The sequence below is a fragment of the Hyaena hyaena genome, unplaced genomic scaffold, assembly GCF_003009895.1.
Source record: "Hyaena hyaena isolate Hyena2069 unplaced genomic scaffold, ASM300989v1 scaffold_1447, whole genome shotgun sequence".
Taxonomy (NCBI): Eukaryota; Metazoa; Chordata; class Mammalia; order Carnivora; family Hyaenidae; genus Hyaena; species Hyaena hyaena.
The window spans coordinates 269,301-284,102 of NW_024082080.1; the positions used below are offsets into that span (position 1 = coordinate 269,301).

The 14,802-nt window shown below is 38.9% G+C and overlaps 1 protein-coding gene across 1 annotated transcript in view; it reads right to left on the reverse strand.

Annotated features, from left to right (window-relative positions):
- Positions 1 to 14,802, reverse strand: part of CCNY (cyclin Y) — an 81,520-nt gene that overhangs the window by 11,720 nt on the left and 54,998 nt on the right. Inside the window, exon 7 of the mRNA XM_039223799.1 lies at positions 4,307 to 4,473. Coding sequence (XP_039079730.1) covers positions 4,307 to 4,473 — 167 coding nt within the window. The remainder of the gene's footprint in view (positions 1 to 4,306; positions 4,474 to 14,802) is intronic.

Below are 14,802 nucleotides of genomic sequence, written 5' to 3' on the forward strand. Positions count from 1 at the left end.
TCTTGACCACACTGGATTTCATTCCTTCTTTCAATAATGTTTATTGGATGTATTAGTTTGCTAAGGTTGCTATAACAAAATAGCACAACTGTCCTGCTGTCTGCTGCCAGTTACCTAATCTCTTAGAGGGCACATCATATTGGATTAAGGCCCATTCTAATAACCTCATTCTGACTTAATTACTTCTTTAAACACTTTATCTCCAAATATGGTTATATGCTGAGGTACAAGGGGTTAGGCCTTCACATATGCATTTGAGGGAGATGGCACTCAGCCCTTCTGGTCCACCTCACATGCAGAATACATTCACTCCATCCCAACAGCCCAAAAGTCTTAATTCCATTCCAGCATCAACCCCAAGTCCAAAGTCTCATCTAAATTTCATCCAAATCAGGTAGAGGTGGGCCTGGAGGTATGATTCATCCTGAGGCAAAATTCCTCTCCAGGTATACACCTGTGAAACCAAACAAGTATCTGCTTCCACAGCCACTCCCATTACACAAGGGAGAAATCAAAAAGTAGGAAAGGCTCATGGGTTTCAAGCAAGTCTGAAATCTAGCAGGGAAAATGCATTAGATTTTCTTGAGAATAATCTTTGGCTGATGCTCTATCACCCAGCCTGCTGAGGTGGCAGCAACCCCTGCTCCTGGCCGGGAGGAGGCAGCCTCGGCCCCCAGACCTGCACCTGCTGTGCCAATGGTGACAAAGGCAGCTCTGCCAGTTTCCAAACTGCCTTCACGGTCATCTCCCCCCTTTTGTGAAGAATGACACGCCACAGCAGGGCAGCTCTGTTGGTCCGTCCTGTAGAATCCCAGAAGTCTGACAGCCTCCCTTCATTGTGTCCTGTCTCTGTCTGCCTCAGTGTAAGCTGCCAACACTTGTGCCGAGATGGTGGACTGGATCACTGAGTCAGACTTGGAATCTCTCTGGCCAACGCTGTTCAGCCCCACACCCTTACTCTTCTCTCCAGAGCACGCTTCCTCATTTTTTGCAAAAGGGATAGGCAGAGATCAGAAAGTTTGAGTTTTTCCGAATCTTCAACATCTGGTCCCTTCTTACCTAAAAATTCCTTCTTCAATTTCTCTCTCCTCAGATTTTATTATAACCAGCAAGGAGAAACCAGGCAGTACCTTTAACACTCTGCTTAAAAATATCAGCTAGGGGCACCTGGGTGGCTCAGTTGATTAAGCGTCCAACTCTTGATTTCGGCTCAGGTCATGGTCTTGTGGTTTGTGAGATGGAGCCCCAAGCACTGTCAGTGCAGAGCCCACTTGAGAGAGAGAGAGACAGTGTGTGTGTGTGTGTGTGTGTGTGTGTGTGTGTGTCTCCCCCTGCCCCACTTGTGCCCTTCTCTCTCAAAATAAATAAAAAAATAAAAATAAAAAAAACTTTAAGAAATCTCCTCAGCTAAATATTCCAATTTGTTTCTTGAATGTTCTGTCCACAAACACCAGAATACAATTTCGCTAAGTTCTTTGCCATTTTATAACAAGTATCACCCTTAGCCCAGTGTCTAACAGCATGCTCCTCATTTCTGTCTGATACCTCACTTCAGAAGCACCGTTCATGTTTATATTTCTAGCAACATTCTGCATTCTGTTGGTGGTCATACATGTATACTCTAAGGTGAGAGAGGCTTCCTCTAAAGCTCTCTTCTTCCTGAGTCCTCATCACAACAACCTTTAACAACCACATTGCTACCAACAATCTCTTCAGGGAAATCTAGGGATTTTCTAAGGTGTGCCTCAGAACTCTTGTAGCTTCTACCCATTGCCCAGTTGCAAAGCCAGTTCTGCATCTTTAGGTATTTATTACAGCAGCACCTGACTTCCCAGCACCAAAATTTGTACCAGTTTACAAGAGCTGCCATAATAAAATACCACAGACTGGGGGGCTTAATCAACATGAACTCATTTCCTTGCAGTTCTGGGGGCTAGAAGGCCAAGATCAAGGTGCCAGCAGGGTTGGTTTCTTCTAAAGCCTCTCTCTTGCTTGCAGACGGCCATCTTATCTCTGTGTCCTCACATGGCTGTCCCTCTTCCTACGCTACCACCCTAATGATTCCATTTAACTTAATTACCTCCTGAATGTCCTCTCTCCAATACAGATACATTCTGGGTACTGGGGGTTAACTTCGACACAGGATTTTGACAGAACACAATTTGGCCCATAAGTCTGGGTATCTGTAACAGCACTCGGAGGGGCACTGGTCTTCACACTGGCATATATGCTCCCTTACAACACACGAGGTATTCTCCGAGTACACTTAAAACCACAACTGCATTAGGGAACAGATTTCTAGATGTGTAACTTTCATTTCTCATTCTTAAAAGTGACTTGCCCAAGAACACACCAAGTATGTGGGTTCCCCTTTTGGCTCCTTCCTTCCCACTCCTCTGCTCTGGGAAAGAAAGGTAGGCCGCCACCAGCCCTTACTGAGGCTCACTGTCCTGAAATGAAAAGCCTGCATGGCCATGATGGGGCAAACATCTGATTACCAAGCATTTGTTCTTTTTATCTTCCTATGAACTGCCCTCCTCCCCTTTGAATCCCTAGGCGCTATCCCATTCCTTAGCTCAGGATGGCAGACAAGTCTCCCTTGCCTGCCTGTGAGTCTCTTATTTTTATGGGGCTCCTTTATGTACAAAATGAAATACGTTTTTCTCCTGTTTCTTTACATCAATTTAATTATTAGATCAAACAACCTAACAGGGGAAGAAGGGAAACTTTTTCCTTCCCTACACATACATCAACACAAACAAGAAAGGAAAACCATGACGTCATTCCCACAGCACATAATCCAGTGTCAAACAATATCAAGGTGTTGAGAGAGTAATCCCCAATAAAGGAAACAAGTCAGCACTTCTTACCATCTTGCACCCTCCTTTGTGGTCTGAATAACAATTATTTTAGTAGCTGTTCTCACACTGAAATATAATCAAGACATTAATTTTCCTTACTATCAAAACCTCATTTATATTTTTCTTATTTTTTATAATAAAGAATTAGAGACACAGGAAGGAGCTTTTAGGTCTATAGAAGAAAAAACTCTGCAATAAAAGACCCAAGACTATAAAAAATGTGCTTCACAGGGTATCACAAAAATGAGGTGCCATCCAATCAGTAACCAGAGGTAAGGAGGGTTCTAGGCTGGTCATGTGCCCATGTGACACCCCCATAATAGCACCGCGAAGGTCCCACATCTTCAAGATTATTGGGTCTAGGGAATGGAGGTGGACTGGCACAGCTGGGAACCTCCTCCAGCCTAAAGCTTTCTCAAGGAAGGTGAGCAAACAACATGAGTCTTTTAGGAAGAATAGTGTCAGAAGTGCCTAAAAACCATAAGGAACTGTAAACAGTTGATTCAGATTGTATTCCAGAACAGCTCCTTTCTCCTCTAAGAGTCTTTAAACCTATTTCCTGTATTCACAGACCCCAGAAATCCCAGATTATAGGTCTGCAAGGTCTCCTGTTAACAATCCTCATCTCAATCTACGGACTGAACCATCTGGGAAATCCTAAGGATGCCCTGAGAGCTGTAGGGGTGGACGCCCCCCACCCTCGATGCTTGTAACACTTCCACTGAGCTGGGGCTCTGAGACCAGCTGGGGGAGAAATGCAGCCCTAATGAGACACATGAGAGGCCTCAAGAACAGAATGCTGATTTTAAGCAACTGAACTTGCAAATTCTCTCTGAAACTACACAGAAACAGATAATATTTAGCTGTTCTGTTTTTTGGGTTAGGCTACTGGTGTTGGACATTGTTCTCACTCTGCAGTGCGATACAGAGCCAGAACAAAATCCATCACAGACTGCTAATGGCATTAATCAACACCTGTCTTGTTTGTTTATTATTTTGAATGTTTATTTTAGAGAGAGTAGGGGAGGGGCAGAGAGACAGGCAGACAGAGCCTGCTCTGTGCTGACAGCAAAAGCCTGATGTAGGGCTGAAACTCATGAGCCATGAGATCATGAGTCAAAGTCGAATGCTTAACCAACTAAGCCACCCAAGCACCCTAGTCTACACCTTTCAAAATTAAGGTAAAAGAATGTTTGCCTAGAATATTAATATAGTTTCAGAAATTAGTTTCACAAAATCAAAAAGTGTAACCAGTGCCTGCTCACGGTCCCAAAGAAGAGGAGTACAGGTTTTTGTGTGTAATATTCCACAACTGTCTTTGTTGTGCCTGCTCACAAGGGACATTTAGTCAAATTCATTCATTCCATACCATACAGACTATTCAGAAGGGATATGGTTCCTTCCCAAACAGTGCCTCACTCCCTGACCCCAATATACACACTCACATGTCCTCCACTGTAATGTCTTTCAAGATCTGGCAGTAATCCACATTCCACACAGCCTGGTCATCCCAAACCTTGGAGGCCAGCAGGATCGCTCCTAGAACAATCCGCTTCCAGTTGGCCGGACAGATGTCTATCTCTGCATACGTTAAAAGTCTTTCAAGGTATACCTGGGAAGACATGAAAATGCCAGAAGTAAAGGACTTGAGTTGTTTTGTCCTACCTGCTACACACATAAATTCTAAAACTGTCTGACTCCTTTTCACCAGTCTTTAAACAGATTTATCAGCTGATCATACTTATTTTTAAAAAGTCAAAAAGCTAAGCTAGTCTGATGTAAAATAGACACATGCTGTAATTGAACAGTGTGGATGTAGCTGTATCTTAAAAGACTCTGAGGCAGGAATAAATTCCAGGTACCACAGGTTAATTTCTGACTCTACCAACTATGATATCAATATAAATTTAACAAACAACAATATAAATTTCCACAAACAATGTAAATGGAACAAACCTATGTTTCTATCTGTAAACATTTTATTTAGAGGCAAGTGTAGATTTACATGCAATGTTGATAAACCTATTTTTTATTGTGCTAAAATATATATAAAATTTACCATTTAACCATTTTTAAGCATATAGTACTGTAGTATTAAGTATATTCACACTGTTGTAAAATCACCAGCCATCTATATTTCCAGAGCTTTTTCATTATCCTAAATTAAAATTTCAATTACTAAACAACCCCCAGGCTCCCCAGCCTTTGGCAACCATCATTTTCCTTTGTCCCCATGAATTTGACTACTCTAGGAATCATTCAATATTTACCTTTTTGTTCTGGCTTTTTTCACTTAGCATATTATCCTCAAGATTCATCTACATATGTAGCATCTGTCCAAATTTCTATCTTTTTTAATGCTTAATAATCATCCACTACACAACAGACCACATTTTGTTTATCCATTTTTCCATCGATGGACATTTGAATTCTTTCCTCCTTTCAGTTATTGTGAATAATGTTGCTGCTGTGAACACTGGTGGGCAAATACTTGTCTGAGTCTCTGCTTTTAATTCTTTTGAGTATGTACCTAGAAGTGGAACTGCTGGACCATATAATTCTACATTTAATTTTTTGAGGAATCACCATACTACTTTTCCATAATACCTGTACCACTTACATTCACACCAGCAAGGCAAAAGCGTTTCAATTTTTTCTTATCCTTGCCAACACTTATTATTTTTTTAATAGTCATCTTAACGGGTGTGAAATGGTATTTTCACTGTGGTCTTGACTTGATAAATCATTAAAAAGGTATTTTTAATGTTTATTCATTTTTTGAGAGAGAGAGAGAGACCAAGCAGGGGAGGGGCAGAGAGAGGAGGAGACAAGAATCGGAAGCAGGCTCCATCCAGGCTCTGAGCTGTCAGCACAGAGCCTGATGCAGGGCTGGAAGCCACGAATCATGAGATCATGACCTGAGCCAATGCTGGACGCTTAACCAACTGAGCCACCCAGGTGCCCCTGATAAACCATTTTTAAATGAAATAATTTCAGCTGAAGTTGGAAAATAAAATCAAATAACAGGATTTATAAATTGGCATAACTTAGCTTAAAGACAGATATCAGAAATACCCAAAAGTGCTTTGTTTACATTGGGTCACAAGTAAGAATTCCTTTTAAAGTTTCCCTTCTGTTTATCATCAGGTTTTACACTTCTCTGAACCAGGGAATTATTGTTTCTATAGCTTATCAAACACATTTACAAAGTGGAACTACTGTTATCAGAAAGAAACAAATGAAATGAATCCTGTATGAATTTTTAAGAACTTGCATTCTAAAACAGATGAAATCTACACAGTGTTAAACTTTTCATACTTATAATGTCTATAGAGTCTTAAATATTATGTAATATTTAAAAAGGCATGTGTGGGAAAACAATGCTAACAAAAATACAGAAATAAAGATTATCAGGAATATGAGATAGGAAAGGTGAAGAAAGAAAAGGTAGAATCCACATCTAATGATGACATTATTAGGTTTTTGGGGAGGAGGCTGCACTTTGGGAAGTTCCTGAGAAGCAGGGCAACTAACTGACTGATTGGGAGAACTTTGTTAAATGACGTGAATCCGTCAATAGCAACACAGGATAATGCCAGAAGCAGACTAATAATTATACAACAAAAAGCCCACCAGAGGAGAACAGCTAAGTGGGAGATGGTGTTAAACACCTGAACGCAATCCATGGTTCACAGAGTAGGTACAGAGCACTCACTATGTGCCAGGCAGTGCAGCAATCGCTGGAGACACAGGAGGGTGGCACCGACTGCTCTGGCTGCACAGTGGAGAATGGGCTGGAAGCAAAGCTGATGAGACTCTGAGGCCGTCCAAATAGGGAAGATCAGTGGTTAAACTGGGGACATGGCAGTGGAGCCTGACAGTCCTATTCTAGAGTCCAGTGACCCTAACAACCAGGAAGATGGGGCTGCTGCAGGAGACTCCCAGGCTTCCTGAGATGGGAGCCCTGGTGGGGGAAAGACAGTTACAGGTGGACATTTTATGTTTGAGACACCCCAGAGGATGACATCCAAGCAGGAAGTGGACTCACTTCCCCTTGTGAAGCTCAAAAGGAAACAGCACTCAGATAATAAATGCAAGTATCTATGACACACAAACAGAATGGATGATCTGGGGAGACAGCTTTGGGAGAGAGGAAAGAAGGGGTCAGGCCAGAGCCTTAAGAGCCCCTCCTATTTTAACATCTGGAGAGAGGGTGAAGGGGCAGCAAAGAAGTAAAATCTGCAATGTTCTGCTCTTAGGATGTGTAACATTCTGGAGAAGAAGCTACAAGGCAAACCTAGGTGTTTCTAAGTGCCGAATTAGGCTTACAATATTACACAGGCGACCAAGAAGGAAACTGAAGTGGTCCCTTTCCCAGTGAAAAATATAATTAAAGAGGCAAAAACACTTCAGGCAGTGACTGTGTGGGAGGAGAGGGACAGGGGAGGCCACGGGGTGAAGTTCTTAGGAGGGAGAGAGGGAAAGAGGGCGAGAGAAGGAGCAGGGAGTGGGGAGAAAGAGAAGAAGGGAAGGAAAGAGGAAGAAATGATCCTTAATGGAAGCAAAACTCTAGGTCGATTAAGAAAAGTCAGACCATCAGCTTGTAGCTCCGCCACAGAGCCTCCTGTGGTTCCTTGATTCCTAAATCAAAGGCAGGGAAGAGTCATATACTCCCTCCAAAGCAGCAGAGGCTCCCTTACGGCTTCTTTTGTCAGTTCGTACTGGCCAACTGTCTGTGCAACAGGTGAATGGTGAGTACCCAGGGAGTCTGGAGGATGGTTCAGAATGTTTCCTCTTCCACTGAAATAGGGGTTTTGCCAAGATGGGGGGTGGTGGCTGGCACTCAAAGGTTTGCTGAGTAAACAGATGAACAATGGTTCTTTTGCTTAGAAAGGTTATTGTTCTGTTTTTAGTGCTTTATTAATGAAAACATAATTTTTTAAATCTTAAAAACCTAGATTCTTATGGCTCATCTCAGATACCAGGTGTTCCTCAGAACGGATCAGGGGCTCTATACTAAAAGACAAAATCATGAGAGGAAATTATTAACATATTTCAAACCCCAAAGACAAAATAGCCAATAAACTGTTAACAAGAAGTCTGTTCCTAAATGTACTGAAAATAATGAAACAGAAAACCATTACAGGGCAAGTCTACTCTGAGTTACTCCCAAATTACTCCCATTGCTGTGCTTTTCTCACTATAGCATACGTGGCTGCCTCACCAGTCTCTCCACCTAGTAAGCCACAAGTTGGCGGAGGACAAGGACTGCATCTCATTTCCACTGTGTGCCCAGCATCGAGCACAATGCTGGCACAGGGTGTGACCTCAGACTGATTGTTTAACGGACACATCAAACTGCAGAGCAAATAAGGAACAGCACCTACAGAAGAGCTTTGGCTCTGGAATAAAGCAACAGGAGGGTACATTTTAGTGTAGAGGATTTAGGTAAGAAGATGACCACAAATAATGGTATTCAAGAAAGGGAACTACATTTATGAAGGCAGAATAGATTGAAAGGTGAAACTGAGTGCTTGGTTTGTGAGACAGGTGCAGTGGTGAACAAGGAAGTTCAGAGGACACAGCTCGAGGGAAAGAGTCCACTCTGCTGTGCCAAGTGCAGAAAGTCAAAAAGGCCTTCAAATAAGTAAGCCCCAAGAAGTCACAACACATGGCATTCTAACTGCATTCTATGGACCTTTGTGGGAGTTTCCAAACCTCTCTCAATGACCAGTAGCATAGCAAAGATTTGGTTGGGACAACTACTGGTGAAATCAAGTACAGGTGACTGAATACAGCTCAATGATCTTTTCAGTTTTTGAAGGTTTTAGTTCTTAATGGCATTTATTATATGAAATGAACAAAACAAGTGAGCTAATGTTTAGATCGTGACTTTCATTTGTGTAGAAACTATAATTCTTTAGGTAAAGACTGAGGCCAGGTCATGAGGAATTTCAGCCAGACTCTGTCTGTCCTAGAGACCCCAGACTGAGTATTTTAAGGCGGACAACTAACTCTTCTCATTTTCCATCAAGAAGAGCTACACTTGTGGTGAGCAAAGCATAATGTATAAACTTGTCAAATCCGAGCATAACATAATGTATAACCTTGCCAAATCACTGTTACATACCTGAAACTAATGTAACATTGTGTGTCAACTATATTCAAAAGAATTAAGAAATAGAGAATCATAAAATGTGTAATAAAACTGAACTAAGAGCAGAAAACTAAGACTGGATCTAACTAAGCTTCCAGATTTTTAAAGCATGAGAAAAAGTAGGTTGTGAAACAACACTCACCCTATGCCCGAAGACTCTATTCCTTTCCATAGATAAGGTAAGCAAATGTCTCCCAGCTCCCCACTGAAACAGATTCTCACTAGATCAGTGCAAATGGGTGGTGACTCACTTTTCTTCTTACTTACTTTGTACCATAGTTGGTAGCCATTAATAAATATGGTAGATGATATTTATGATAATATTTAATGCTAAGGAGAAAGGGGAACCCTGTTACACTGCTGGTGGGAATGCAAACTGGTGTACCCACTCTGCAAAATAGTATGGAGGTTCCTCAAAAACTTAAAAATAGAACTATACTACAACCCAGCAATTGTTCTACTAGGTATTTACCAAAGGATACAAAAATACAGATTGAAAGGGGTACATGCACCCCAGAGCTCAAATGTCCATTAACTGATGAATGGATAAAAAAGATGTGGTCTACATATACAATTGAATATTACTCAGCCATCAAAAAGAATGAAATCTTGCCATTTGCAATAACATGGATGGAATTAGAGGGTATTATGCTAAGCAAAATAAGTCAGAGAAAGACAAATACCACAGGATTTCACTTATGTGTGGAATTTAAGAAACAAAAAGATGAACAAAGGGGAAGGAAAAAAGAGAGAGGGAAGCAAACCATAAGAGACTTTTAACAATAGAGAACAAATTGAGGGCCAATGGAGGGGGGAGATGGGCTAAAATGGGTGATGGGTATTAAAGAGGGCACTTGTCAGCTCAGAGTCTGGAGCCTGCTTCGGATTCTGTGTCTCCCACTCTCTCTTTCTCTCTCTCTGCGCCCTGCCCCGCATTGTGCTGTCTCAAAAAAAAATAAATAAACTTTAAAAAAAATAAAGGGAGAGTACTTGCTATGATGAGCAGTGTGTGTTAATATGCAAGTGATAAATCACTAAATTCTACTCCTAAAACCAATATTATACTATATCTTAACTAGAATTTAAATAAAATTTGGGGGAAAAAAAGAACTTGGTTGAAATACAAATTCTCAAAAAAAAATTTAATGCTAAAAAAGAACCTGAAATGTATCATTCCATGTCTGATCTTCTATTAGGGCTAACTAAAGGAATTAGATATAACAATACACTCCATTACAAAGGGAAGGCAGTTGTTATGTTAGGAGATGAGGCATTCATAATAAGCTCCACTTAACAGCATGTAATTTAGCAAAACTTGTCAGTAAGGCCATATTCAAGGGTCAGCTGCAATTTCTTTACTAAATAACCATAAAACAATTAATGACAATAAGTATGTAACTCTCAATGATAACTTTGAATGTAAATGGCCTAACACTCCAATCCAAAGACACAGGGTGACAGAATGTATAAAAAACCAAGACCCCACCTATATGCTGCCTACAAGAAACTCATTTCAGACCTAACAACATATGCAGATTTAAAGTGAAAGAATGGAAAAGTATTTATGATGCAAATGGAGTAAAAAGACAGCTTAGGTAGAAATACGGATATAGGACAAAATGGACTTTAAAACAAAGATGGCAACAAAAAAACAAGAGGACATTATATATTTATAAAGAGAAAAAATCCAACAAGAAAAAGATAACAATTGTTAATATTTATGGGAGAGAATACATATGGGAGAACCCAAATACATAGGGCATCTATTAACCAGCATTAAGGAAGCAATCAACAGTAATGTAATAATAATAGGGGATTTTAATACCCCATTCACAGAAACTGGTAAACTGTCTAAACAAAAAATCAACAAGGAAACTAGCTCTGAATGCAATATTGGACCAGATGAATCTAATAGATATATTCATAACATTCCATCCTAAAACAGCAGAATACACATTCAAGTGCACATGGAGCATCCTCCTGAATAGATCATACATGAGGCCACAAAACAAGTCTCAAACTAAAGAAGATCAAAGTCATACATGCATCTTTTTTTTAATGTTTATTTTTGAGAAAGAGAAAAAGGGAAAGAGAGAGTGCACATGCATGAGCAGGGGAGGGGCAGAGAGAGAGGGAGACGGAGAATCTGAAGCAGGTTCTGTGCTGTAAGAGCATCCAGAACACTACAAAATTAGAAATCAACAAGAAATATTCTGGAAAGACCACAAATACATGGAGGTTAAATAACAGGTTACTAGACAGTGAATGGGTCAACCAAGAAATCAAAGAGGAAATCCAAAAAATACATGAAGATAAAAGAATTTGAAAATGCAATGATCCAAAATATTCAGGATACAGCAAAAGCTGTTCTAAGAGGGAAGTTTATAGCAACACAGACCTACCTCCAGTAGGAAGAAAACTCTCAAACAACCTAAATTTATACTTAAAGGAACTAGAAAAACAAGTAAAAATAAACCCAAAAACAATATGAAAAACCAAATAATAAAAATTAGAGTAGAAATAAATGAAATTGACACTAAAAACAATTGAACAGCTCAATGAACCTAGGAGCTGGTTCTTTGAAAAGATCAACAAAATTGATATACCTTTAGCCAGACTCACTCCCCGTCAAAAAAAGAGAGAAAGAGAGTGAGAAAGCCTCAAATTCAGAAATGAAAAAGGAGAAACAATAACCAACACCATAAATATATAAAGAATTATAAGAGAATATGATGAAATATTATAAAGCCAACAAACTGGACAATGTGGAATAAATGGGTAAATTCCTAGAAATGTATGACCTCCCAAAACTGAAACAGAAAGAAAGAAAATTTGAACAGACCAGCAATGAAACTGAATCAGTACTCAAAAAACTCCCAAGAAACAAAAGTTTAGGACCAGATGGCTTCACAGGTGAATTCTAGCAAACATTTAAAGAAGAGTTAATACCTATTCTTCTTGAACTATTAAAAAAAAAGAAAAGAAAAAAGAAAAGAAAAAGGAAAGATTCCAAATTCATTCTATGAGACCAACATTATTCTGATTACCAAAACTAGATAAAGATAATACACACAAAAAGAACTACAGGACAGTATCTCTGATGAACACAGATGAACATAGAATCCGTAACAAAATATTAGCAAACTAAATCCAATAATACATTAAAAAAATCCTCACCATGATATTTATTCCTGGGATGCAAGGATAGTTCAATATTTGCACATCAATGTGACACATTTCATTAACAAAAGGAAGGATAAGACTTAATCATCATATCAATAGATGCAGAGAAAGCATTTGACAAAGTACAATATACATGATAAAAACCCTCAACAAAGTAGATTTAAAGCAAACATACCTCAACATAATGAAGACCATATATGGAAAACCCACAGCTAACATCACCCTCAGCTTTTCTCCTAAGGTTAGAACAAGACAAGGATGTCCACTCTCACATTTATTCTACACAGTACTTGAAGTTCTAACCACAGCAATCAGACAGCAAAAAGAAATAAAAGGCATCCAAATTGGTAAGGAAGAAGTATAACTTACATTGTTATATAATACTATTAATAAAAAAAGAAAACCTCAAAGACTCCACCAAAAAACTGCTAGTGCTGATCAACAAATTCAGTAAAGCCACAGGGTACAAAATCAATGTACAGAAATTTTTTGTATTTCTATCTACCAAGAAGGAGCCAGCAGAAAGAGAAATTAAGAATCCCATTTACAATTGTACCAAAAATAATAAGATACCCAGGTATAAACCTATCCAAAGAGGTAAAATACCCCTACTCTGAAAACTGTAAAACATGATGAAAGAGACTGAAGACAATACAAAGAAATGGAAAGACATTCCACGCTCATGGGTTATGAGAATAAATATTGTTAAATGTCTATCCTGCCCAAAGTAATTTACAGATTTAATCCAGTCCCTATCAAAATATCAACAGCATTTTTCACAGAACTAGAACAAACAATCCTAAAATTTATATGAAAACACAGAAGACCCCGAATAGCTAAAACAATTGTGAAAAAGTAAAGCAAAGGTGGAGGCATCACAATTCTGGACTTCAAGTTATACTGAGCTATAGTAATCAAAACAGCATGGTACTGGCACACACACACACAGACAGATCAGCAGAACAGAAAACCCAGAGATAAACCCACAATTATATGGTCAATTAATCTTCAACAAAGCAGGAAAAAATATGTGGGAAAAAGACAGTCTCTTCAACAAATGGTGTTGGGAAACTGGACACCCATATGCAAAAGAATGAAACAGGCCCACTTTCTTATACCATACACAAAAATAAACTCAAAATGGATTAAAGACCTAAAACAATAAAAATCCTACAAGAGAACACAGACAGTAACTTCTTTGATGTCAGGCATAGCTTTTTTTTTTTTTTAAGATATGCCTCTTGAGGTAAGGAAAATAAGCAAAAATAAACTCTTGGGACTACATCAAAATAAAAACCTTCTGCACAGTAAAGGAAACAATCAACAACACTAAATGGCAAACTACACTATGGGAGAAAATATTTGCAAGTGGCATATCTGATAAAGGGTTAGTATCCAAAATATATAAAGAACTTAGAAAAACTCCAAACCCAAAAACCAAATACTCCAATTAAAAAATGGAAAAACATGAACAGACATTTCTCCAAAGAAGACATACAGATGGCCAACATACACATGAAAAGATGCTCATCATCACCTACCATCAGGCAAGTGCAAATCAAAACCACAATGAGGTACTACCTTAAACCTGTCAGAATAGCTAAAATCAACAATACAAGAAACAACAGGTGTTGGCAAGCAGGCAGAGAAAAAGGAACAGTCATGCATTGTTGGTGGGAATGCAAAGTGGTGCAGCCAATGTGGAAAACAGTATGAAGGTTCCTCAAAGTGTTAAAAATAGAAATACCCTATGATCCTGCAATCACACTACTGGATATTCACCCAAAGAATACAAAAACACTAATTTAAAGGGATACATGCACCTCAAAGTTTACTGCAGCATTATTTATAATAGCCAAATTATGGAAGCAGCCTAGTGTCCCTCGATTGATGAATAGATAAAGATGATGTAGTATACATTTTTATATACACACATACATTGTGTGTGTGTATATATGTATATACATATACACATGCTATATAGCATGTATATGTATGTATACAATGAAATATTATTCAGCCATAAAAAAGAATATCTTGCCATCTGCAATAACATGGATGGAGATTGAGAGTATAATGCTAAGCAAAATAAGTCAGAAAAAGACAAATACCATATGATTCCACTCATATATGGAATTTAAGAAACAAAACAAATGAGCTAAGGGAAAACAGAGAGAGACAAACCAAGAAACAGACTCTTAACTATAAGAACAAACTGAAGGTTCCTACAGAGGAGGGAGGGTGGGGAGATGGGTGAAATAGCTGATGGGGATTAAGGAGTACACTTGTGATGATGAGCACTGGATGATGTATGGAATGCTGAATCACTATATTGTACACCTGAAACTAATATAATACTGTAAATGAATAAACTAGAATTAAAACAAAAACTTAAAAGAAAAAGAACAAGGGAAATCTGAGAAACAATTACAGACAACAAGAGCCTAAGGAGACATGACAACTGAATGTAATGTGGTATTCTGGATGAGATCCTGGAAAAGAAAAGGGACAATGGGTAAAAACTAAGGAAATCTGAATAAAGCATGAACTTTAGTGTTTCAGTATCAGATCCTTAACTGTAACAAAATATCATACTAATAT